The 25,620-nt window shown below is 40.6% G+C and overlaps 1 protein-coding gene across 2 annotated transcripts in view; it reads right to left on the reverse strand.

Moving 5' to 3' along the window:
* Positions 1–22,914, reverse strand: part of B3GALNT2 (beta-1,3-N-acetylgalactosaminyltransferase 2) — a 57,572-nt gene extending 34,658 nt beyond the window's left edge. The window contains exons 1-3 of one of the 2 annotated variants that reach the window (XM_028104475.2): positions 22,851–22,914; positions 10,099–10,246; positions 2,569–2,669 (exon numbers count right to left, since the gene is read on the reverse strand). In XM_028104475.2, coding sequence (XP_027960276.1) covers positions 2,569–2,669; positions 10,099–10,246; positions 22,851–22,908 — 307 coding nt within the window. In that variant the 5' untranslated portion in view covers positions 22,909–22,914. Of the gene's footprint in view, positions 1–2,568; positions 2,670–10,098; positions 10,247–22,379; positions 22,698–22,850 lie in introns of those variants that run through there. The other variant, XM_028104474.2, reaches the window with a different exon arrangement.
* Between the last annotated feature and the right edge of the window lie 2,706 nt (positions 22,915–25,620).

A 25,620-nucleotide genomic window follows, 5' to 3' on the forward strand; every position in this document is an offset into this window, starting at 1 on the left:
ATTTAAAATACTTGTGATGTCACATCCTTGAAATCACCTCCAATAACACTGAAAAATTCTATGTAATACTGATAAAAGAGAAGCACATCAAACACAGTAGTATGTCTGATCACATACTGTGTGCCATGCCCCATCGCATTTACAATTTCACAACTGCACCGTGTGGCCGTGGCATTACCTGACATCACGGGTTATGATACTGAGGCCTGGAGATGTTAAGTAACTTGCCTGAGGTCACAGAAAGTGGCAGAGCCAGGAATAAACCCCAGGTTTATGGACTTCAAACTCAGTGCTCTTTCCACTCCCCTACAGCTGCCTAAATCAAAGCCAAAAATAGTCCTTTGCAAATCATGTTTTCAATACTATAAATGAAATCAGGACCGATTACATGAAACAGTTCACATGGCTGAGAATATCAGTGCCACTTTGTGAAATAATATAAAAACCTATTCTAAAAGATTTTATCGAAGTTCTTTGTATCTTTCAGAGCTGTGGTTTTCCAATTTTCCTGCTCACACAACCGCATCAGTTAAACGCATTTGTACACACACTCATATATCTATTTACAAAATAGGCACATATATTATTGTTACCAATATATTCAGTCTTTATAAAGATAACATTGTCTTATTTTCAGATAAATAGAAATTCAGTTTTCTTCCCACACCCAGAGGATCATTTGGATCCCTACCTTCGAATTCCTAGAATGCTATTTTATACTTAGCAAAAGTTTTTTTTTTTAATAAACTCAGTAAATGTAAAAGATTCAAAGTATATGCATATGGGTTTAAAGCCAAGGTTAAGCACACTATAATCTAACTACCTATCTATTAGGAACAGATGTACCTTGAATTTCAAGCTATCTAGACACAGGAAATCCTGCTGCTTTGGTAATGCTATTAATCAAAACTACATATCCAGAGTATCATGATGATTAATTAATGCTCATGATGACCTTAAGGTATTGAAATAAACCTAAAATGACATTTGAGTCCTCAAAAAGATAAAATTAGGTTCAATATAAATTTAGTTACACCTATTTAAAAAAATTTGTAACCTAGGTATTACATATATGAAATTTTTCTATTCATTAATAGTACTCCTCCTTTACTATTAATGAATAATAACACCTAAAATAATAAAAGTCTGGTTAATTTAAGGTGAGATTTTAAAAAAAATTTGATTTGGTTTGGATTTCAAATGTAATTTGTTCTAGGCTACTCTTACATCATCAGTAATACAACATTTTATTAGGTTCATGGTCCCTTTGGGACTGCAGTGCAAGCTAATGGACCTTCTCAGAGAAACGAGGAGAAAGGCAATTACACATGAAATTTTACTTACAATGTTAACTAAAAGATCCTAAGTAAGAAACCTCTGCTTTACAAAATAGAGACCTGAAAATAAGGTACAATTTATTTAAAAAGCTAACTGAAGCTGAACTTTATAAAAGGCAGGTTCTTTAAAATAATATTAAGTACCTACCATGTCCCAGGAACTATTCTGAATTTTTTATATGTATCAATTTCTTTCATCCTGTCAATCCCTATGAGGTAAGTACCTTTATCCCCAGTTTATAGATGGTGAAACTGAGGCACAGAGGAGGTGAATAACTGATCAATGGTCACACAACCAGAAAAGGCAGAGCCTAGATTTAAAGCCATGGGGTAACTCGGTGATGGGCATTAAGAAGGGCATGTGATGTGATGAGCACTGGGTGTTATATGCAACTGATGAATCATTGAACATTTTATCAAAAACTAATGATGTACTATACGTTGGCTAATTGAATTTAAATTAAAAAAAAATAAATAAAGCCATGGAGCCTGACTCCAAAGCCCACACTCTCAACGACATCACTACCGCTGCTTCTAAGAGTAAGGTGTACATCATTATAAAGGTCTGACAAATCTTAAAATACCAGAAGTTATAATCAGCACACTTAAGACTTTGAAAACTTTAGTCTTCCTTAAAACGATAGCTGAACACAAAAGGAAATGCTGGTAAAGAAAGATATCTGCTTATACAGTTAGCAATGTCCTAAAATGGGCTCCCTAGTAACAGAGGGAACCTGATTAGGACCATCTTTCTTCATCATCAGAACTCCCACAGATCCTTAACTGTAAAGGAATACAAAATAGTACTCATATTTAAAATTTTTACTGTTTGTTTCTTTTGCAGGAGCTTATAGGCAGTAATTCTAAAAGAAAGTTGACTCACAATATTCGTATCAAGGTTACTGTAAATTGACAAGATGGTGAAATCAGCAGTTATCTCAAAGTTCAAAACTCCATTATTCAGATTTATCTATGCGCAAGGAATCTCCAGATGTATCTGAATCATACCGAGGAACAAACTCTCCCGGATCCTGAAATTATATGTATCTAAAAAGACTCCTCACCGCTAGAGTGATCACTCAATCTGTCAAAAAGGATGAAAGATACATTTTGATGAAAGCTCAATAGCAGTCTGCTAAAAACAGACCACCAGACTAGTCAGCTTAGCAAACTTTTCCTCAGCATCAAACTTGTACGCAGAGTCACGGGGCTGAGGAAAAAGACGACTCACCCGGATTTGTGATGTTGAGTAGTCTGCAGGAGTAAGGATCCTCCCTGTCTTCCACTGGGACGGCACAACCGTGAGCACCTATTATGAACTTCACAAGCACACTGAAAGATGTGTTGGCATTAACATCAGATACTGATCTTCATTTTGTGCATACACGTTTCCTCACGCCCATTTCAAAGCTTTTACTTTGAGACACAAGTATTTATTAGGATTAATTCTAACTTTATTTTTCTAGCCTAGCAAAATAGGAACAGGCAAACTGAAAGTTGCCAACCACCAAGCGACGGATGTGTAAGCCCTCTGCTGTAGTACTGTGTTCAAGCGAGCATGAGTATGTTTGGCCTGGCTACCAGCAAATGCTCATATCAATTAAAAACAAACTACAGTAAAGTCAGTTTCTCATGCCCCAATCTACAACATATCTGTATCTGCAATCTGCTTTATTTGCTTTCCTCTATTATAGAAGGTATTCCTTTTGCTCCGGATTAGTCTTCGTATTCAAGAGGGGGTCCTCTCCTCTCCTACACCTTACCTGTAACCCGTGGCTCCTTCCCTACACATTACAAATACAATGAATTCCTCATACTAATTTCTATTTACCTACCATCCCTTCCTTGTCTCCACCCTATCCTTTAGTGAAGTCCTACAAAGGAATGAACTAAAATTGTAGGCTCTAGTTTCTCATCTCCCACTCATTTTATGAAACAAATTTTAGCTTCAACACCCACCACTTATACTGAGATGTTTACCACCAATGTAACCACTGATGTGTTGCTAAGTCCACAGACAACTTTTCAGCCCTTCAATCTGTGGTTCCATAGTGCTGGTCTCCTTACAGTGCTCTCTTCCCTCCACTATGCGGCTTGCTCAGTCACCTGCACAGGCTCTTCTTCGCCAAGTCTGTCCATTAGGGCAGATTTTAAAGCAGGGCTTTGCCCTTGGGTCTGTTCTCACTCTTTCTGCCTGCTCTCCCTGGACAATAGTTATTCTCAAGGCTTCTCCTAATGGCTTATGAGAGCCAACTGCTAAATTTTCAGGAATTCTGTGGGCTGGTTATTAAGAACAGCCTTTCTCAAATTACATAAACTTACAATGAAACACATTCCTTTAAAACAAAGAAAATACTCAAATTAATCATTTCTTAATTATTTCACTATTATCTATGCTCTTGAGGTTACCTTTACGTATTATATCTGTGTGGTGGAAACAAAATGGTGCGCTACTGCGTATCTTTCCCAAGTCTGTGTTCAGAGATGCTGTGTTAGTTGGCTGAAGTTGGTCATGGTGGGAATATTTACACTATGGAAACTAGCAAACACTACAAATAAGGGTTTTATTTACTTTAAGAGATGGAGGGGAAAAAAAAGTAAATCGTTGGAGGAAAAGTCAATGAAGATTAAACCTAAAAATAGGATGTGTCTACATAGATCAATGGAACAGAATAGAGAGCCCAAAGATAAACCCACAATTATATGGTCAATTAATCTATGACAATGGAGGCAAGGATTTCCAATGGGAAAAAGAGTCTCTTCAACAAAGGGTGTTGGGAAAACAGGACAGCTACCTGCAAAAGAATGAAATGGGACCACTCTCTTACACCATAAATGAAAAGAAACTCAAAATGGATTAAAGACCTAACTCTGAGACCTAAATCCATAAAACTCCTAGAAGGGAACATTGGCAATAACTTCTCTGACATCAGCTGTAGAAACATTTTTCTAGGTATGTCTCCTCAGGCAAGAGAGACAAAAGCAAAATTAAACTACTGGGACTACATCAAAATAAAAACCTTCTGCACAGCAAAGGAAACAATCAATAAAACTAAAAACAACCTATGGAATGGAGAAGATATTTGCAAATGATATCTGATAAGGAGATAATATCCAAAATATATAAAGAACTTATACAACTCAACATCAAAAAAACAAATAATCCAATTAGAAAATGGGCAGAAGACATGAATAGACATTTTTCTAAAGAAGACAGATGACCAACAGACAGATGAAACCATGTTCAACATCACTCATCATCACAGAAATGCAAATCAAAACCACAATGAGATACCACCTTACACTTGTTAGAATGGCTAATACCAAAAAGACAAGAAACAACAAGCGTTGGTAAGCATGTGGAGAAAAGGGAACCCTCATGCCCTGCTGGTGGGAATGCAAACCGCTGTAGCCACTGTGGAAAACAGTATGGCGATTCCTCAAAAATTTAAAAATAGAATTACCATATGATCCAGTAATTCCACTATTGGGTTGTTACCCAAAGAAAATGAAAACACGAATTCGAAAAGATATATGTACCCTGTACTTACTGCAACATTATTTATAGTAGGCAAGATATGGAAGCAACCGAAGTGTTCATCGACAGGATGAATGGATAAAAATGTGGTGTATACATATACAATGGAATATTACTCAGACATAAAAAAAAATGAACTTTTGCCATTTGCAACAACACGCATGGATCTACAGAGAGTATAATGCTAAGTGAAATGATTCAGAGAAAGACAGACCACATGATTTCACTTATATGTGGAATTTAAGAAACGAAACAAATGAACATAAACCAAAAAACAGACTCTTTATAATTTTTTAATTTTTATATATTTATTTATTTAGTCAGAGAGAGAGAGAGAGAGAGAGAGAGAGAGAGAGAGAGAGAGCACACACAAGCAGGGAGAGCAGCAGGTAGAGGGAGAAGCAGGCTCCCTGCTAGGCAAGGAGCCCAATGCAGGACTCGACCCCAGGATCCTGGGATCATGATCTGAGCTGAAGGTAGACGCTTAACTGACTGAGCCACCCAGGTGCCCCCCAAAAATAGACTCTTAAGTACAGAGAACAAACTGGTGGTGGCTAGAAGGGAGGTGGGTGGGGGATGGGTGAATCAGGTGAAGTGGATTACATTTATCTTGACAGTGAGTAACGTAGAGAATTGCTGAATTACTATATTGTACACCTGAAACTAATGTAACACTATATGTTAATAATACTTGAATTAAAAATAAATAAATAAAAATTAAAAGAAAAAAGTGATGTGTCTGTAGCCATTCCATTGTGAATAGCACAAAAAACTGAGGAACTATTCTTCCACTGTTCAGAACCTGTTGCCTGATTCCAAAGAAGTCCCTGACTTTACTAAGAGTAAAGTTCTGGCACATATCTCAGTTCTCACTTTAGTTTTACTCTTTAACTTAAAGAAAACATTTATGTACAAACTGCACTCTTTTGTCAACTGCAACATGTAATTGGTTACAGATACAAAAGTCTAGAACCATGGGAGCATTCCATGAGAATCAGCTCGCTACTTGGAATTTATAATAAAGAGTATCGTGTATGTTGTTTGTCAATTATGTGCTATATATCCTTTATATCAGTAAAACTTACAGAGAACACATACGTACACACTACACATAATTATTATGTTTCAGGAAACCAGCTGGTAACTGCCTGCAGGTACCATAAACTCAACATATCCACAGCATAACTTCTCTCCCATGAAACCTGCTCTTCTCATCTAGTGTTTTTTGCCTTGATTGATGAATTCATTATTCACCAACTTAGAAAGCTAGCAGTCATCCTAGACTGCTCTTTCCCCTCTCCCTCCTCCAGTTTATTTACTTTTCTTCTAAGGTCACGCTTTATTTCAGCCCCTCAGCCGCCTAACTGGGTCTCAGCAGTCCATGCCACTGTCCCCATGGCTGTTCTGCAGGGGCTGGCCACGGCCTGCCTCTGGGTTTGATGCCCTCCCTCTCTCTACCTCATAATCCCTGTCTCTCGGCCCCTCTTTTCTTCCCTAGCGCTTCCTCTCACTCACCCACACCCTCCCCTGAACCCCCCCCCAGGGGGTTCCAGTTACTTGGAACTGTTTGGAGTTTCCCAAACACTCCAGGCTGTTTTGTAACTATTTATATCTATTTACATCTAGTTATATGTGCTATTTATATAATAGCAAATATAACATTTTATGACACTATTACAACTATTTCCTATTAAACTTCAAGCTCCCATAAAGACTCAGACTATATGGCAACTATCTTTTTTTTGGGGGGGGGATTTTTTTTTTTTTTGGTAAGATTTTATTTGTCAGAGAGAGAGCACAAGCAGGGAGAGGGGCAGGTAGGCAGAGGGAGAAGCAGGCTCCCTGCTGAGCAAGGAGTATACGGCAACTATCTTTGTATTCTGCCATACTGCAGTACACTACCTGCATGCAGAAGATACGGAATAGATACTTATGAAATTGGCAACTTATTAATTTTATTACAAAGGCTTTTAATTAAATAAGATCCTGGAAATATATGTGGAGTCTGGCTCCTTCAGTGAAATGCTAGATTTGAAAGTGAGCCACAGCCGCAGACATGCAAACATTTTCTTTTACTAATGGCCAATTAAGGCAGAATACCATTCATAAACAACTAGCATTTAGAAAAAAGTATAAACAGAAATGAGTAAGTTTACTAATTAAATTATTGCAGATATTTACCAAATTAGTTTTTTTTTTAAGATTTTATTTATTTATTTGACAGAGAGAGACACAGCGAGAGCAGGAACACAAGCAGGGGGAGTGGGAGAGGGAGAAGCAGGCTTCCCGCCTAGCAGGGAGCCTCATGTGGGACTTGATCCCAGGACCCTGGGCTCATGACCTGAGCCAAAGGCAGACGCTTAAAGACTGAGCCACCCAAGCACCCACCAAATTAGTTTTTTTAAAGCCATCTTAAATACTCTTACTAGATCCACAAAATTACTCTGCCCCAAGAAGTTGTTTTTGGCTAATATCTATTTTTATACAGGTATCCCATCATTTTTATAAAACAAATCACCAAGCTTTCTAAATTCAAAGCAGTAATGCTATGATGGCAAATAAATTACTGGTGACTATCTGATTATTATTTTTCCTCATGACATTTAGTCTGAGTCATTCTCTCAATAGTTGTTGAGTGCGTTACCCTGTGCCAAGTTAGGTTCTAAGTATTGGGAATACATCAGTGAAAAAAGTTAAATTCCTGGGGTGCCTGGGTGGTTCAGTCGGTTGAGCATCCAACTCTTGGTTTTGGCTCAGGTCATGATCTCAGGTCATGGGATCAAGCCCAGTGTTGGGCTCCACGCCCAGTGTGTGGAGCCTGCTTAAGAGTCTCTCTCCCTCTCCCTCAGCCCCTCCCCCCTGCTTACTCATGTTCTCTCAGAATAAAATCTTAAAAAAAAAAAAAAGTTAAAGTCCCTATGCTCATGAAACTATATTCTAGTGGGGAAAGACAACTTATAAATATAAAGCTAAATACAATAAACATGCTAGTTGGAAATAAGTATTATAAAGGAAAATAAAGTCAATAAGGGAGAACAGAGAGGGAAAAGGGGTTAGGTGCTATTTAATATAGGGCTGCCTCCTGCTAAGGTGACATCTAAACAGAGACCTGAAAAACGTGAGACTGTGAACCATGAGGATATCCAGTGGAAGAGTGATAAAGACAGGGGAGACAGTAAGTGCAAAGGCCCCGAGGCAGAAGCACATTTAGTGCATGGAAGCACTAGTCCGTACACTAGCAGTATGGTCACCAGTGTAGGGCAAGTAGATGTAGGTCAGGTAAGACTTGGCATTTTACTATGAGCTAAAGAGAAGTCAATGGAGGGGTATGAGCAGAAAATCGACGTAATTTGACGAATTTTAAAAGCAGCACTCTGGCTGCTGCATGGGAAATAAAATATCGGGCAATAAAAGCAGAAGCAGGAAATCCAGATAGAGCCTTCTGCAGACTCCAAGTGAGAGGCAATGCGGCCTGATGGGGAGAGGGGGTGGTTGTGACAGTACTGGTAAAAGGGCGAGAGGCTGGATCCTGGGTACGATTTAAAGGTCGCACCCAGAAAACATGCTGATGGGGTGGATGAGAGAAAGAAGAAATCAAGGTAACAATGTATTATAAATTTTTAAAACTTCCTATTTTCCTGGTGCCTCAACATCCTCACAAACAGGCTATGAGCATCCTCCTCAGGTGACCTGATACACCACCAGCAGAGTGACAAGGCTGGTCCCTGCCACGAGATCCCCCTGTGGCCCTCCCCTGACTGACCTAGTGACACTCTAACACAACAATGACGTCCCCTCATGCCTTCTGCTTGTATACTCCACCATGACCCCCAGTAAAGGCACGTGCCCACTGGGCCCCGCGCTCTGTCGGCTCCCCACCTGCTTGGCTGAGCCTGCTCCCTGGACGCTCCTCCTGTATGGCCATCCCCTGTGTGGCATACTGTGCCTCCTTCTCTACGACTTGTGAGTATAATAAATCTAATTTCATATGCCTCTCCCAGTGTCACTTCTGTGACCATGCTGGAGAGATCCTTAAATACCCAAAAGGGGGACTTACTCCCTCATTTATAACATAGTCACCAGGGTTTTCTGTCCGAACAACTGGTAGAGGGGGGTCATTATTTTCCGAGACGGGAAAAGCTACCTAGGAAGTGCAGGTTTTGGAGGAGGTTCTGACAGCAGTGATGAGTCTGAGGCCTTTCATTTGCTGGGTAATAGGTGCTATTATCACTGAGCTCATGAACTAAAGAAATCTGTCTTGAAAAGGAATGAAAGCTGCTATGAATAAGATAGGAAATCTATAAATGTTCACTACTTATGACAAGAAAATTCTGCAATCGTACAGCTACTCAGTCCCAAACATGCCAGTTTAATGCAATCCTGAGAGGGCCATCTAGAACTGCTCATCATCTGAGTGTCCTCACATAACTAAAAGTTCAACCTCCCATGCTTCTCTTCCACTAGCCCCTCACTATGTAATCTTCAGAGGCTGGTCTCACTGAGAAGACTAAGGCCCTGGGCTCTTAACCCATAACTGAGCCACTTAATATCAACATAAGATGCACTACCAAAGCTCAATCCTTGAAGGGCAGTCAGGAAAAAGAGCTACACAGTGTGTATTTAAAAAAAATATATAGAACAGAAAAAATTCAGTGTGTCTCTGTGAAGTTAGTGAAAAGCGTATTTAGGCACAAACATGTCTAAGCAGAGACCTATTCTGGAATAGAACCCTTTAAGAATTACTATTCTAGGGGCAACTGGGTGGCTCAGCTGGTTAAGTGTCCAACCCTTGATTTCAGCTCAGGTCATGACCTCAGGGTTGTGAGATCCAGCCCCCCACTGGGCTCCACACTGGGCATGGAACCTGCTTAAGATTCTCTCTCCCTCTTCCTCTGCCCCTCCCCCTGCTCACTCTTGCTCTCTCAAAAAAAAAAAAAAAGGAATTACTAGTCTAAATCAAAGCAAAAACAAAACAAACTAGGTATCTAATACATACTAATATGTTAACCAGTGAATATATTCTCCTCTAACTACCTTTCGGCTAAGAACCTTGGTTAAATTTACTTTTGTGACTCAACTATGTGGCGGGAAAGCAAAATGAAATAGCCATTTCTCCCAGGAAGAGAGGCCACATGCCTAAATTAACATCTCTGACTACCCCAAAAGAGGTTTTTCAGAACTTTTACTCAGTTAATCAGGCAGGTGCCAACTAAGAAAACCTACCGTTGACTTAATGACGGATGTTGTATTAAATGCTTCAGCCAGGTGTTTCTTATCACATTTCGAAGTTCATGGTTATTGCGAGCTGACAACACACCAACTACCACATCATAGTGGCGAGATTTCCACTGAGGAAATAAGGCCAATTGATCTAGAAATAAGCAACAGTAAATTAGAAAAGTCATGTCTCAATTACTCTTCAATATGTAACATAAAAATGTCTATCAGAAAATAATACATGTTCATGTGTATAGAAAATACAAAGAAATACAAAGAAAAAATATTTTAAAAATCACCCACAGATGTACCATCCAGATAACCACTGCTAACATTTTTGGCATAGAGTTTTTTTGTCTTCCCCACATATGTATTTATTTATGCTCACATAAGTACATAAATTCTTCAAAACTAACAAGATGTTTATGGTGAGAATGAGTTTGGAAAGGCAGCATGGCATAAACCATGCAATAGTAGGCAGTATGAGTCCGTTAGGCCATGAGCAGAATCCTGGTTCTTTTTATGACCTATAGAAGTTCTTTAACTTCTCTTTTTTTTTAATTAAAGATTTAAAAAGAAATTTTAAGTAATCTCTATCCCCAACATGGGGCTTGAACCCTGAGAACCCTGAAATCAAGAGTCTCATGCTCTACTGACTGAGCCAGCCACCCTGAAAAGTTTTCTTGAGTCTCAGTTTCCTAAACTACAAATGGGTATAGCAACACTTCTCATAGAAGTGTCCATTGTTGTAAAAATGAGATAATGTGTATAAAGGTCCTGGTTTGATACCAAAATAGTAGGTACTCACTGGCAACCAAAAGCAACTATAACCACCACACAAATATGTGCTTTCAAAGGTGAAGGCCTACATTAACATTATAGGGGGCGCCTGGGTGGCTCGGTTGAGCAGCTGACTCTTGATTTCGGCTCAGGTCATGATTTCGGCTCAGGTCATGATTTCAGGGTCATGAGATCGAGCCCCATATTGGGCTCTGTGCTGGGCATGGAGCCTGCTTGGGATTTTCTTTCTCCCTCTCCCTCTGCACCCCCCACTCCAGCTCTTGCTCTCTCTCTTAAAAAAAAAAATAGTAAGTTTGGGAAATAAAGCTGAAAGACTACTATGCTAGAAAGTACAAGAACCCTGATTAACACCAATAAATTCTACACCCAGCAAACCTTGTATCACACTTACTAAAGACTCCAAAGAATGAAAGAGGGAAGCAACATTTCCAGGGAGGCACAAAAAAAAAAAAAAAATCAAGTGACAACTCATATGAATGGCTCATTTTTTACTGCCATAAGGTCTAATGAGCAGGATCACATTTTTTTTTTTTTTAAATTGCCCTTAGAAGACAGAAGGGAAAGATACTTTGTTTTCTATCACCAGTTTCAAAGCTGGAGTGCTAGAAGCTTATATATAGCTCTGATGAGGGGCCCCTTTCACCTCTTTCTCCAATCATGGGAACTGATCCAAAATGTTTCCAAAAATGAATAATTGAAGGCCAGAGATCTTTACTACATTAAGTTCAATCCTTTTATATGCCATAGAATCCATGTATTCAGCCAAAAGACAACAAAAACATGTTGATATTTTTTCAAAGGACCAATTAAAATAATAAAAAGAAAATCTGGGAGACAGAGTCTTCTAATAGGATACCTGAAGGATATTACATTGTAACAATTCTAGGAGTATAGGAATTTTTGTGTAGATACCTCTTTTTCCACAACAGAAACGTTTCTAAAAAAAAATTTAACCTAAATGAAGTAGAGATACTTGTTATTTTAGCCTACTGTGAATCCTGTACTAAAACGGATTCTTCTTTAAAGGCAGGAATTTATCTTTTTTTGTTGTTATTTATTTTAGAGAGAGAGAGTGAGAGCACAAGTGGGAGGGGCAGGGAGAGGGAGAGAGAATCCCAAGCAGACTCCCCGCTGAGTGGGGGCTTGATCCCAGGGCCCTGAGATCATGACCTGAGCTGAAACCACGAGCCGACCACCTAACTGACTGTGCCACCCAGGCAGATCATAAATTCCCTAGGCAGGAATTTATCTTTAATGTAAATCCAAATCTTCCTTGACTAAGCTTGCTTATAATAGACCATATTTATTGCACACCTATAAAGTACTAAGAACTATGCATAGAGTATCAGTTTAATGCTTTGCATGTAGAGTATCATTTAATGCTCACAACCCTGAGAAGTAGGTGGGGTCAGGCTCCTTATTAAAGAAGTAAGGAAAGAGGCAGAGAATTCAGTAACTTCCCCTAAGGCAAACAGCTAAGATTTAATCCCTGGCAATCAACTCCATTCTTCATCACTGTTCTATTAGCACCACAGCTCCATGTAGCTCATCTGAGACTAAATTCTGATCTTTTATTTGTAACACCAGTTCAGGATGGGGAATTAGTGATAAGCAGATCACTGGAAATGCTGGTGAGCACGTTAATTTTTTTAAATTCATGGCCCAGGAACATTTTTTTCTCAGACACACAGAACTATACAATGAAAGTTGTACCTATTGCTGGAACTAACTCTAAATGAGTCTGAATTTGGAGAATAATTTAAATGCTTATGTAAAATTGGCACTGATATCCCACTTCATCCCCACTTTTTCACAGAGAAATATTAATAGTAGGTACTTTTAGCAACAGGAATGAGGCAAATGTAGTAAGTAACCAGACATATCTGACATTGATTCTAAAACCTGCATGATACCAGTAACAAGCTATTTAAATCCCTGTGCCTCCATTTCCTAATAAAAACAAACAAACAAACTGATACCAAAAAGTCTTCAGATAGCCTATTTTGTCCATTTCAAAATGTCTTCTGGAACAATTAAAAGCTGTAGAAGAGCAAAATCACATTTAACCAAAATGCCTCATTTACCTGACATCATCAGAAAACAAGGTTGATGCACAAAAGGAAAATCATAAAATAACTAAAACAAACCATTAAGTGCCAAATATCACTGCCTCATTTTTGGTAGAAAATCAAAATAAACCTTTGAGAAAGGGATTACATGAAACATAATTTAACTTGTTCTTCATTGACAAAGTCTTCATGAAAAATATCTGGAATCTATCCCTTTCTCATCATTAATTCTACCCACTGCTTCAATTCGGACTCCACTGGACCACGACAGGGTGTCCTAATGGTGAGCACTGCGTAATACGTGGAAGTGCTGAGTCACTATATGGTACAAATGAAACTAATACAACACTGTAGGTTAACTACACTGGAATTAATAACAAAAAAAGACAGTTGGGAAAATCTGAACACTAAATATTGGAAAGAATCATTAATTTTTCTAATTGCGATGACAGTTTTGTGGTTATGGTTTTTTAAAGTCTATCTCTAGAGATAGTATACTAAGACATTTATGGAAATGATAACTTATCTGTGATTTGCTTCCAAATCATCCAGTGGAAAGAAGTGGGTAGGAGTGTCTATGAAAAATGGGAGGTGAAGGTGTATGGTGAGTACATAATATTTGTTATAATCTTCTACTTTTGGTATGTTTAAAGATTTTCATAATAAAAACTTAAAATATGAGAAAAAAACAAACCCAAGCCTATTCTAACGGTTTATCCCTGGTTTATTCATCTCACTGCCAAACAAGATTTTTCTAAAACTTAATAAATAAAGATAAAGATGACCACGTGGCACGTGAAAATCCCACGGCTTATGGTTGCAAACTGCTTTTTGATCTCACCCCACTACCAATCCTCCCTCTGCTTCTAATCCACGTCTAAGCAGCTTCTGAGGAACTGCTTCAGTTTACATGCATTTCTCCTTTTCTTGCAGGAGAAGTGCGAGGCAGATTTTGGCCTTTGAAAAAAACTTCTCCTTCCAGATATACTGAAAAATAGGTTTCTAAAGACTCAACCAAAAAACTATTAGAAATAAACAAATTCAGTAAGGTTGCAGGATACAAAATCAATCTATAAAAGTCAGTGGCACTTTGAGACACTAATAATGAACTATCAAAAAAAATTTCAGAAACCAATCCTATTAACAACTGGATCAAAAAATAAAATACCTAGGAATAAATTTAACCAAGGAGGTGAAAGAGCTGTACATTGGAAGCTGTAAGACACCGATGAAAGAAACTGAAGAAGACACAAATAAATGGAATGATATTCTGTGCTCACGGGTTGGAAGAATATTTTTTAAATGTCCATACTACCCAAAGCAATGTACAGATTCAATGCAATGCCTATCAAAATTCTAGTGGCATTTTTCACAGAAATACAGCAAACAACTCTAACATTTGTATGAAACCACAAAAGACCTTAAACAGCCACAGCAATCTCAGGAAAGAACAAAACAGGAGGGCATCATGAAGCATAAGCTGTTCTATCATCATCTAAGAGGGATGATTACAGCAATACAGGCCTACCTCAAGAAACAAGAAAAATCTCAAATAATCTAACCTTATACCTAAAGAAGCTAGAGGAAGAACAAAACCCAAAGCCAACAGAAGGAAGGAAATAATAAATATGAGAGCAGAAACTAATGATATAGAGACCAAGAAAACAATAGAACGGATCAATGAAACCAGGAGCTGGTTCTTTGAAAACATCAACAAAATTGATAAAGCTTACCCAGACTCATCAAAAAAAAAAAAAAAAAAAAGAGAGGACTCAAATAAATACTATCAGAAATTAAGGAAGAGAAATAACCAACACCACAGAAATACAAAGGATTATAAGAAAATATTATAAGAAATTATTTGCCAACAAATTGGATAACCTAGAAGAAATGGGTAACTTCCTAGAAACATAACCTTCCAAAACTGAATTAGGAAGAAAAAGAAAATTTGGAGACTGATTACCAGCAATGAAATTGAATCCGTGATCAAAAAACCAACAACCTAAAGTCCAGGACCAGATGGCTTCATAGGTAAATTCTACCAGATGTTCAAAGAAGAGTTAATATCTATTCTTCTCAAACTATTCCAAAAAATAGAAGAGGAAAGAAAGCTTCCAAATTTATTCTACAAGGCCGGAATCACCCTGATACCAAAACCAGATAAAGACACCACAAAAAAAGAACCAACATCTCTGATGAACATAGATGTAAAAATTCTCAACAAAATATCAGCAAACCCAACAATACAGTAATACATTTAAAAAAATCATTCACCACAATCAAGTGGGATTTATTCTAGGGATGCAAAAGTGGTTCAGTATTTGCAAATCAAGCAACATGACTGAAGAGATACATGCACCCCTATGTTTACTGCAGCATTATTTACAGTAGCCAAGATATGTAAGTAGCCCAAGTGTCTATCGGTAGAGGAATGAAGATGTGATATATACACAATGGACTATCACTTGACCATAAAAAAGAATGAAATCTTACCATCTGCAACAACATAAATGGACCAAGAGAGTACTATGCTAAGTGAAATAAGTCAGTTAGAGAAAGATAAATACGATTTCACTCATGTGGAATCGAAGAAACAAATGATGAAACAAGGCAAAAAAAAAAGAGAGACAAACAAAAAAGCAGACTCTTAAATACACAGAACAAATTGGTGGTTGCCAGAAGGGAGGTAGGTGGGGTCATAGGTGAAAAAAATGGAAAAAAAAAGACAAACAAACAACAACACCAACAAACACCAACCAAAAAACTGGAGGCATTATGCTCCCTGGTTTCAAACTATATTACAAGGATATAGTAATTAAAACAGCATGGTTTTGGCATAAAAACTGACACATAGATCAATGGAATAGAATAGAGCCCAGAAATAAACCCACAATTATATGGTCAATTAATCTATGACAAAGGAGATAAGAATATACAGTGGGGACAGAATAGTCTCAACAGATGATGCTGGTACTACACTTGATCTGAGCCAAAAGGCCAAGAAGCGACGGTGCTGGGAAAACTAGACAGCCATACATAAAAGAATGAACCTGGACCACCACCTTATACCATACACAAAAATCAACTTAAAATGGATCAAAGATTTGAACCTAAGACCTGACATCATAAAACTCCTAGAATAAAACATACGCAGTAAGCTCCCTGACATTGGTTTTGGTGATGATTTTTTGTATTTGTCACCAGAAGCAAATGCAACAAAAGCAAAAATAAATAAGCAGCACTACATCAAACTAAAAAGCTTCTGCACAGCAAAGGAAACCATCAACAAAATGAAAAGACAACCTATAAATGGGATAAAAGATTTGCAAATCATGTACCTGATAAGGGGTTAATACTGAAAATATATTTTAAAAAAACTCTTACAATTCAATAGCAAAAAACCAAGCAATCCAATTAAAAAATAGGCAGTGGATCTGAAGAAATATGTTTTCAAAGACAACATACAGATGGCCAACAGGTACAGTCAACATCACTCATCACCAGCGAAATGCAAATCAAAACCACAATGTGAGAGATCACGTCACACCTGTCAGAATGGCTAGTATCAAAAAAGATAAGAAACAACAAGTGTTGGTAAAAGTGTAGAAAAAGGAAGGCTTGTGCACTTTTGGCGGGACTATAAATCGCTGTAGCCCCTGTAATAAACACTATGGAGGTTCCTCAAAAAATTAAACTAGAACTACCACATGATCCAGCAATTCCACTTCCGGGTATTTATTCGAAGGAAATAAAAACACTGGAGAAGATATTTGCATACCCTGTTCATTGCAGTGCTATTTACAATAGCCAAGACATGGAAATAACCTAAGTGTTCACTAACAGATGAACAAAGAAAACGTGTTATAGACAAATACAATGGAATATTATTTGCCATAAAAAAGAAGGAAATTTCTTGCCATTTCTGACAACATGGATAGACCTTGAGGGTGTTATGCTAAGTGAACCAAGTCAGACGGAGAAAGACAAATATGGTACAGTCTCACTTTTTTTTTTTAAAGGAGATTATTCTTTATTTTTCTTAGAAATTCCATGAATATTTATTTTATTTTTAAAGATTTTATTTATTTATTTGACAGAGAGAGACACAGCGAGAGAGGGAACACAAGCAGGGGGAGTGGGAGAGGGAGAAGCAGGCTTCCCGCCAAACAGGGAGCCCGATGCGGGGCTCGATCCCAGGACCCCGGGATCATGACCTGAGCTGAAGGCAGACGCTTAACGACTGAGCCACCCAGGCGCCCCTACAGTCTCACTTTTACGTAGAATCTAAACAAAACACTGAACTCATAGAGAACAGACTGGTGGTTGCCAGAGGTGAGGCGTGACATGTGGGCAAAATGGGTGAAGGGGGTCAAAAAGTACAGACTTCCAGTTAAAATAAAGAAGTCATGGGGATGTAATGTACAACTTGGTGGCTATAGTGAATAATGCTGTGATGCATATTTGAAAGTTGTGAAGAGATCTCAAAAGTTCTCATCACAAGAAAAAAAATTATTAACTATGTTAGATTGTGTTCATTTTTACAATATGTACATATATTGAATCAATGTCATACACCTGAAACTCATGTAATAAGTCAATTATAGCTCAGTTAAAAAAACAGGTTTCTTCTACCATATACCAGCAATGTAAATCAGTCCAACAGACTTGTGAGTACTGTGTTACGTGGTATAAAACCCAGGGTTGGGTGCTCAATGAACACTTGTACAAGAATGCCCACGTTCCTAGTGCCCCAACCAGCCTTTGCCTGTATACTTTCAGCACCCTCCGCTATACGTTGCTAATACAGGGGACCTACTTTGATTCTGGTGTCTGGAGACAGCAAAGAAAGAAATGAACAGCTAAGAAGTAAACATGCTACAAAAAGACACAAAGATAATTCACAGATAAAATGCAAATAGCCAACCAACCTATGAAAAAATATTCAGTTTCATTAGGAATCAAATTTGAATTAGAGCAGTAAGGTACCAGGCTTCTGCCACGTTCAAACACAAATATCTTCTTAAATAATACCCCAACCATTGGTATTGCAAGGAAATGTGGAGAGCTATTTTAAGGAAATGGCTCCTCTCCTATGTTGCTGCTGGAATGGAATTTGGTAGTCTTCTGTGGGACAGTTTGCCAATATACATCAACTGCCTCAGATAAATTTTTTTTTTTTTTTTTTTAAGTAGGCTCCACACCCAGAGTGGAGCCCAACACGGAACTCATGACCCTGAGATCAAGACCTGAGCTGAGATCGGGAGTCAGACACTTAACCGACTGAGCCACCCAGGCTCCCCAGAACTGTATAACTTCTATCCAGCAATTCCATGTCTAAGAACTTATTCTAAAGAAATAATCAGGGCACCTGGGTGGCTCAGTCAGTTAAGCATCTGCCTTCGGCTCAGGTCATGATCCTGGGGTTCTGGGATAGAGTCCCACAGCGGGCTTTTTGCTCAGTGGGGAGCCTGCCTCTTCTCTCCCTCTGCCTTCCCCTCTGTCTGCCACTCTGCCTACTTGTGCTATCAAATAAATAAATAAAACCTTTAAAAAATAAAAGAAATAATCGGTGATGTACTAAAAGATCTCTATTCATCACGATGTCATTAATTAATAGTGAAAAACTGCAAAAATCCAGGAATGCAGAAATAAAGGGTTAGTTAAATTATGGTGTATCTATATGTAGCCATTAAAATTACATTGTAGAGTTATATTGTTATTCACCACATTAAGATCAGCAGACTATAAGAACTATGTACATACTGTGCGGTTCCATTTATATAAAGTACCAACAGGCAAATCTCTGCCATTTAAGATCAGGATAGTGGTTAACCACTCCTGGCAGTGATGGAAGGGAGCATGAAGGGAGCTTGCTTCTGAGGTGCAGGATTAGTTGGGTATATTCAGTTTGTGAAAATATATCAAGCCATACATTTACAGGCCCTTTTCTGAATGTAATTATACATCAATACAATTTTTTAAAAATACTAAGTAATTTCCCTCCAACATGCACTGTATGTACATTCAAAAACTGTAATATAGATCATTTTCCCTGTTTTTAAAAATAATTTCAAACTTTTCTACAAAGAACTTGTTTTACTTTTATAAGAAAAAATTTGTATCCTAAGGGCATCGTGGAATGTGAATAGACGATATATAGGTGACAAATTCATTCATACTCTCCCAGTTTTATTTTCTTGATTCATTCCTTCAAATTACTAAGCACCTCCTATGTTCACTGTTCTAGATGGTAGATACAGAATAAACAAAAAACAAATTTTCATGCCAGGAATAATTAAAACCCCACACAAGCTCCCTGAGGACAACAGCATTCTATTCTCTAATATGTAATGTATCCTGAGGGTCTGGCAACCTGCGAGGCTCTGCACTTAGAGCGGACATCCAAAAGTTTATTCAAGACCAAGGGAGGTTGATTTCAAAACTGATTGTTCAAAATAGGCCCAAGGATTCTTAAAAACCAGACCAAAATTTCCATTCTCACATCAATCACAAATTAACAGAAATCTTGGAAATGAGGGAAACATAAATTCATGACAGATCTACTGATAAGGACACTCATCACATACACTACTAGTATGCTCTCGCCAGTCTCAAAAACCTCCCCAAATACCTCACTAGCCTATGCACCTCTCTAAAATTCATGGAATGTTTACTATGAATCAGGCACTTTTCTGGGTGTTGTATTGAATCTTCACAATAACCCTATGAGATCATCATTTTATAAATAAGGAAACCGAAGCACAGAGACAAGAGTAACATACAGGGATAATTTTGGATGAACAAATCCAAAATTGGGCAAAATTGTAAAGCAAGCTCAATTTGTCTTTGGCCTTCTCCTTGCTCCCTGTTTCAGTTCAACAGACTAGGAGGATCTCAGAGCAGGGGACTCCACATCTAGCTCGCTCGATACTTAGCGCTCTAGGCATTTATTGAATGGATATGCTTCTTTCCTTTCTTTGGTTTCCTACTCTCCAAATATCCTAGAAAGAGAAGACGTCTTTGGTCTCATTCTTTTTCCAAATTTACTGTTTACATAATTCCTGCTAAGGTATTACCCAAAACGAGTATCTTATAACATATTAGATAATATCCTCTATATTCTCCAGTCTAGTGTCCCTGTCTCCATTCTCTTCATCCACCCACGGATTTCAAAAGAGACCTGCTTCCTCTTCACCAGTTGCTCTCCTGGACCGTATTTCGGCTGTTTTCTACATTAGAAAAGCGCCAGGTGCGGACAGGACTCCTGCACTTCATTCAGGTCCCTGCTCAGTGGCCCCTCCTCAGAGGGGCCTCCCCTGACTTCTCTAGGCCAGCAGCACACCACTCTCTTGTCCTCCTACACTGCTTTCATTTTGTCATCTCGCCTACCACTATCCCCTTAATGAGCCTTAAGACAAAGAGGCAGACGAGAGAACAAAAAGAATTCTTAAAACATTCATTCAAGGGAAGAAAACTTAACAAAATCTCGGGTTTTCTCTCTCACTTTGGGCTGAAGGTGTAAGGGTAGAAATGTAAAAGTGCCCAATTGTTTCAGTTTGAACATGGTGGTAACACAATGGGAAAAGGAGCTGCAGGAAATTTTGGCGATCGATATGCTTCTACCGTTTTTAGTTTTGTAAAGTGAAAGTTAGGAGTCTGCCAGGTTTCATTTAGATTAAAATACCTAATTTATCATCTAGCCAGAGGCACACTATCCACCTAAGTCAAAGTTAATTTCTGTAACTAGTACTGATTTCTTCACCTATAGCCTGATCCTCTTCATGGCCTACTTCCCAGGCTCCTTAATCTAGCTCAGGCTAACTTGATGGCAGATAGGGGCATCATCCAAACACTATGCGGATAGAAAAACTTCACTGAAACTAAGAAATTGCCTCCTAAGTTTTAAGCCTGAAGGCAAAGAGGTTTTGCTTGTTTACTGAACCTCAAAAGGCAATTAAAGGTCATAAATATCCTAAGAATGCTCTGCAAGTAAATTCTAGTAGTGCTCACTCATCGCACAAAAAAGGAAAGGAAGCTGTAAAACACAAATCTAACAGATGTTACAAAGCATTTTATATCCATGGCAGTCTTTCCTCAGCTCAGTTTACAAAAACCTAAAAACCAAAACCTTTAAAAAAAAAAAAAAGGCCCCAAATCCTAACCTGTTAACAGGTTAAATGCTCCATAACCACTGTATTTTCATTAAATAAATTAAACAGTGTTTTAATTCTATTCAGGTCACACAAATAGCCTTTTCAAAGATCTTGTGGTTTGTCTAAAAGGAAAAGATTCTAAGAGGTTGTTACCAGGATAAAAACCCCCACTTATAACAATGAGATTGCTTTGCGGATTGCCGAATTAGTTTCCATGCTTCCTACCTAAAAAGTACAGCACAGACCCATCTCAGAACTGCAAATATTCAATCCTAATTTTGAAAACTTTTGGATAAGAAAACAGCTGTTCTGGGGAGAAGTGGTAGGAAAAAAACTCCCCGAGTAGTTAGAACACGAAACAACTATTACCTCATTTTTGAAAGAGCCTTCTAGGTTTCTTTATATGTCCTAGGGCAAGCCCTTAAAAAAGACAGGAAAAAAAGGGAAACCCATTAAGAAAAAAGGGTGGTAGAACCCATTAACGACAACAAAAAAACCCGCTGGGTACCTACTAGGGACAAAGCATTCTATTAGGCGGTGAAATGAACAAGAACAAAGATCTCATTCCCATGAGAGTGTAAATCTCAGAACAAGCGGATAGGATCGTTAGAGAATTTTATGTTTTCACGTACACTTCATTAGTAGGCTTCGCAAGCCAAACTCACAGGAACAACCCCCCTCGTAGCCATGCCCTATTTCACGTCCAGATTTGTTTAACCGACTGACATCATAGTTTCCAAAGAAAATAAAATGCAGTATATTCTTAATGCAAAGTTATCCTTAAAAGCAAAACCCAGCCTTTTCAAACACGCCCACGGCACTAAGACCTCCAAGTCTTGACCGAGGAAGACCAACAGCTTGGGAAGGAGGCAGGCGGCCGGGCCGCCGGAGCCCGGGCGCACGCGGCGGCCGCCCGCGGCTGAAGGACACAAGGTTTTGCTCCCGGGACCAGCCGGCAGGCGCCGGACAACTCGGACCAGGCCTGGGGGACAGACGAAGGACTCGCGGTGGCGGGCACCGCTCTCGTGCCCATAAAGGAAGAAAGCGGGAGGTGAGAAGCGGCGGGGACACGAAACGAGAAAAGCGCCCTCGAGTTTGCCCGATTTAACGCCCCGAAGATGAAAAGGGCCGTTTGTCTCGCCTGGGGACGGTCGCGTTCGGCCCGTTCCCCATTTCGGGACTCCGTGGAGGAAGCCGCCCGGGGGCTCGGAGGCGGCCTCCCGCCCCTCACGGCCTCCTGGCCCGCCCGGCCCCAGGACCTCACCTGCCGGGCCGGCCCCAGAGGCGCGGGCGGGCGGCGGGGAGCGCAGCCGCAGCCAGAGGTGCAGCGCGGCCCCGAGCACACACGGGCACAGCAGCACCAGCCAGTTTCGCATTGGCCGCCCCCGCCGGCTCCACCTCACGCCCCCGTCGCGCGCCGGGCTCTCCCGCGTCCCGGCGGAGAGGGAGGGGACCTGCGAAGAGGAAGGCCGAGGGGCGGCGGCCGACGCACGCGCGACCACTCTGGGCACGCCTGCCCTCGCACCCGCCGCGGTCCAGACTCCTCGCGGTTCCCGGTCCCTCGGCTCGGATTCCTCCAACGGCGGGCGGCGGCGCCTCAGCCGGCCAGACCCCGCCCCCTCCGCTTGGCCTTCCCCCCGGCCCCGCCCACCTCCCCACTCGCCCCGCCCCCTTCCCTCGCGCCCCCTCCCGGCCCGCAGGCCAACCGGGAGCTGAAGTCCTGCTCTGGGCCTACCCGGGGGGCGCACCGCAGTGGTCCCGAGGTTCGGAAACCACATTTCCCATGATCGCATGCCCTTGCTCGCGTCACTCGGCGGTCGCGGAGGCGAAGCGCGGAGCCCCACTTGGAGCATGCGCGTCCCTTCTCGACGCCTACTGCCCCCCGATGGCCGAAGGGCGGCGGTGCCGGGCGGCTGGTGCTCAGGGGCCGGCACAACCCTGGGAGGGAAACACAGCTGAGGCGAAGGTTGCCCGTCGCCTCTGATTTAAAGGAGATCAGCGTGGTGCTTGTTTTAAGCCACGCAGAGCTCGGTTATGCGAATGCTGGCCTTCCCTGGGAGACGGGATCCTGTTGCCGTCTCCTTGGCGCGAAAAGCGGGCCCAGGCAGTCCGAAGCGTGTGTCCTCAGCGGTGAATAAGCCCTCAAGTATTAGTTCTGGTGCACCGTGTACCCGGCTCCCTGCCCGGCTTCGTCCTCTGGGAGCGCAGGATAAGAGCGCACCCCGGGGGTCGAGCTGTGGGGTATGACAGCGACGGTCCGGGCGAGGGTACAACTCCACACACCCCCGATTCAGACCGGGGAGAACAAGGTGACACCTTCTACAGGACGGAGCCGTAACAGGAGGACGCGGGCTGTGCGGGACCGGTGGGAAGGATTTGAGCAGCCCTCCTCGGAGACCAGGTCCTGCCCGGCGTCGTGCAGCCCGGGCCCGACGCGCGAGGGCGCGGGTCGAGGCGGTGGGTGCCGTGCTAAGAAGGCGGAGGGAAGGATGAAAATGAACGCCTGGAGTATGCTGTTTTTTTCGTTTGTTTTTTAAGTTTGCACAAGTTGTGGCAACAGAAGGAACCATATCGTTGAGTAAAGTCTTGGTTGAAAGCCACAGAAAATCCATTTCAAACAAACTTAGGGCGAAAAAGCGAATTTACTCAAGTAACTGAACAGTGCAGGAGGAGAGGTCGCAGGGACTGTCAATATGATTGGCAATTTAATCTCGGCAAAACAACCGTCTATTAAAATTACTTTTTTTTTTTTAAGTAGACTCCGTGCCCTACTTGGGGCTTGAACTCATGACCCTGAGATTAAAGGTCGCAGGCTCTACCAACTGAGCCAGCCAGGCACCCTAAAATTAGTTTTTATTTGAATGTTTTGTAATGTCTAATTTTAAAATCTCTTTTGGTTTGTCGTATAAAAGCTGTAAGCCTAAGGTGTTCATACTGTATGTTTGTACTTAAAAACAATGTGGGGTCAGAAATGATTTTTTTCCCTTTAAAGGGATTTGTATATTTGTTAGTTATCCCTTGCTACCTAACAAATTACTCCAAAACTTTTTTTTCAAAGATTTTATTTATTTATTTGAGAGAGAGAGAGAGAGAAAAAGTGGGAGGGGAGAGCAGCAGAGGGAGAGGGAGCCTGACAAAGGGCTCAATCCCTGGACCCTGGGCTCATGACCTGAGCCAAAGGCAGATGCTTAACTGACTGAGCCACCCAGGTGCCCCTTACTCCAAAAACTTTTAAAACAATATTCTCTCACAATTTCTGTGGGTCAGGAATTTGGGAGCTAAGTGCTGGTTCAGGGTCTCCCATAAAGTTGCAGACAGATGTCAGCGGGGGTGAGCAGCGCAGGGGTCCTGGGCAGCAAATTTACAAAAAGAAAGAAAAAAAAGTAGTAAAAGGCCTCTGTTGATATCCTAAAATGTTCATTTTGTAGTTAACGAATTACAATGAGTTAGCCCAAAAAGAGAAATAATCTAATTTAGGCAGATCTATTTATGCAACAAATCCTCAATTGAGCATCTATTATGTGCCAGGCACTTTGGTAGTAGGTACTTCGGAATAAATGGATGGACAAAACCGAGATCCCTGTCCTGCAGTGGTGGGGATGGAGCAGACTGCAGACTATGAAATGATAAAGAAATACATTTTCGCAGCATGTAGATGACGGTAAGTTCTACAGAAAATATGAAAAGCGGCACAGGATAGGGGAGTTGGGAATGCAGGACTGACATGGGGCCAACTGCAGTATTAACCAGTATTTAAACAACTGTTCAAAGTTACAATGAGCACTAAAGGGAAGAATAAACAAAACCATCCTAATATACGGCATTACCTAATTAAGATGTTGTTCCTTCCAGTTACCAAAATGCTTTAGCCTACAGGAGGAACTTCACTGACGTTCTGACAAGCCTGTAACAGAGCTCTGAGTAACTTGCTAGCATCCGCAGATCTCACCACAGTGGGGGCTGCTCTATCACCTGTTGGGAGGAGCAGGACCTTCCATTTACTTGTCGTCTACTATCCCCCAATAAACTCAAGACTAAGGTGGTTAAAGACTGTGAGAGAGACAATGCATAATAATGGAAAGAATAAAATTTTAAAAAACCTCCAGAGATGATGTCAACAGCCTGTGTAGTCAAGGTAGTCCTAGTTTAAGATGTGAACAAGTTAACAGAGAATTAGGATTAAGGAAAGGCAAACCGGGACGGTTGGTTACCCTGCGTTGCAATTCAGTGTAAGAAGAGAAAGGAAACACATATTGGGGCCACACAAAGCAGGAGGTATCTGACCAAACCCAAGGCATCCCAGAGGAGGTTATCCCTTGAAAACACAGGGCTCGGGCTTAAAATCAAAGAGGCCAGTTAAGAAAGCCAGAGGGAAATAAAGGCATTTAAGAACACGTTAGGCAGGGCATCTGGCTGGCTCAATCAGTGAAGCATGTGACTCTTGATCTTGGGATTGTGAGTTCAGGCCCCACCTTGGACAGCCAGTGTAGAGCCTACTTAAAAAA

The sequence above is a fragment of the Eumetopias jubatus genome, unplaced genomic scaffold (genome assembly GCF_037043125.1).
Source record: "Eumetopias jubatus isolate StellerSeaLion01/CBP00866 unplaced genomic scaffold, mEumJub1_p1.0 scaffold_17, whole genome shotgun sequence".
NCBI classification, from domain to species: Eukaryota; Metazoa; Chordata; class Mammalia; order Carnivora; family Otariidae; genus Eumetopias; species Eumetopias jubatus.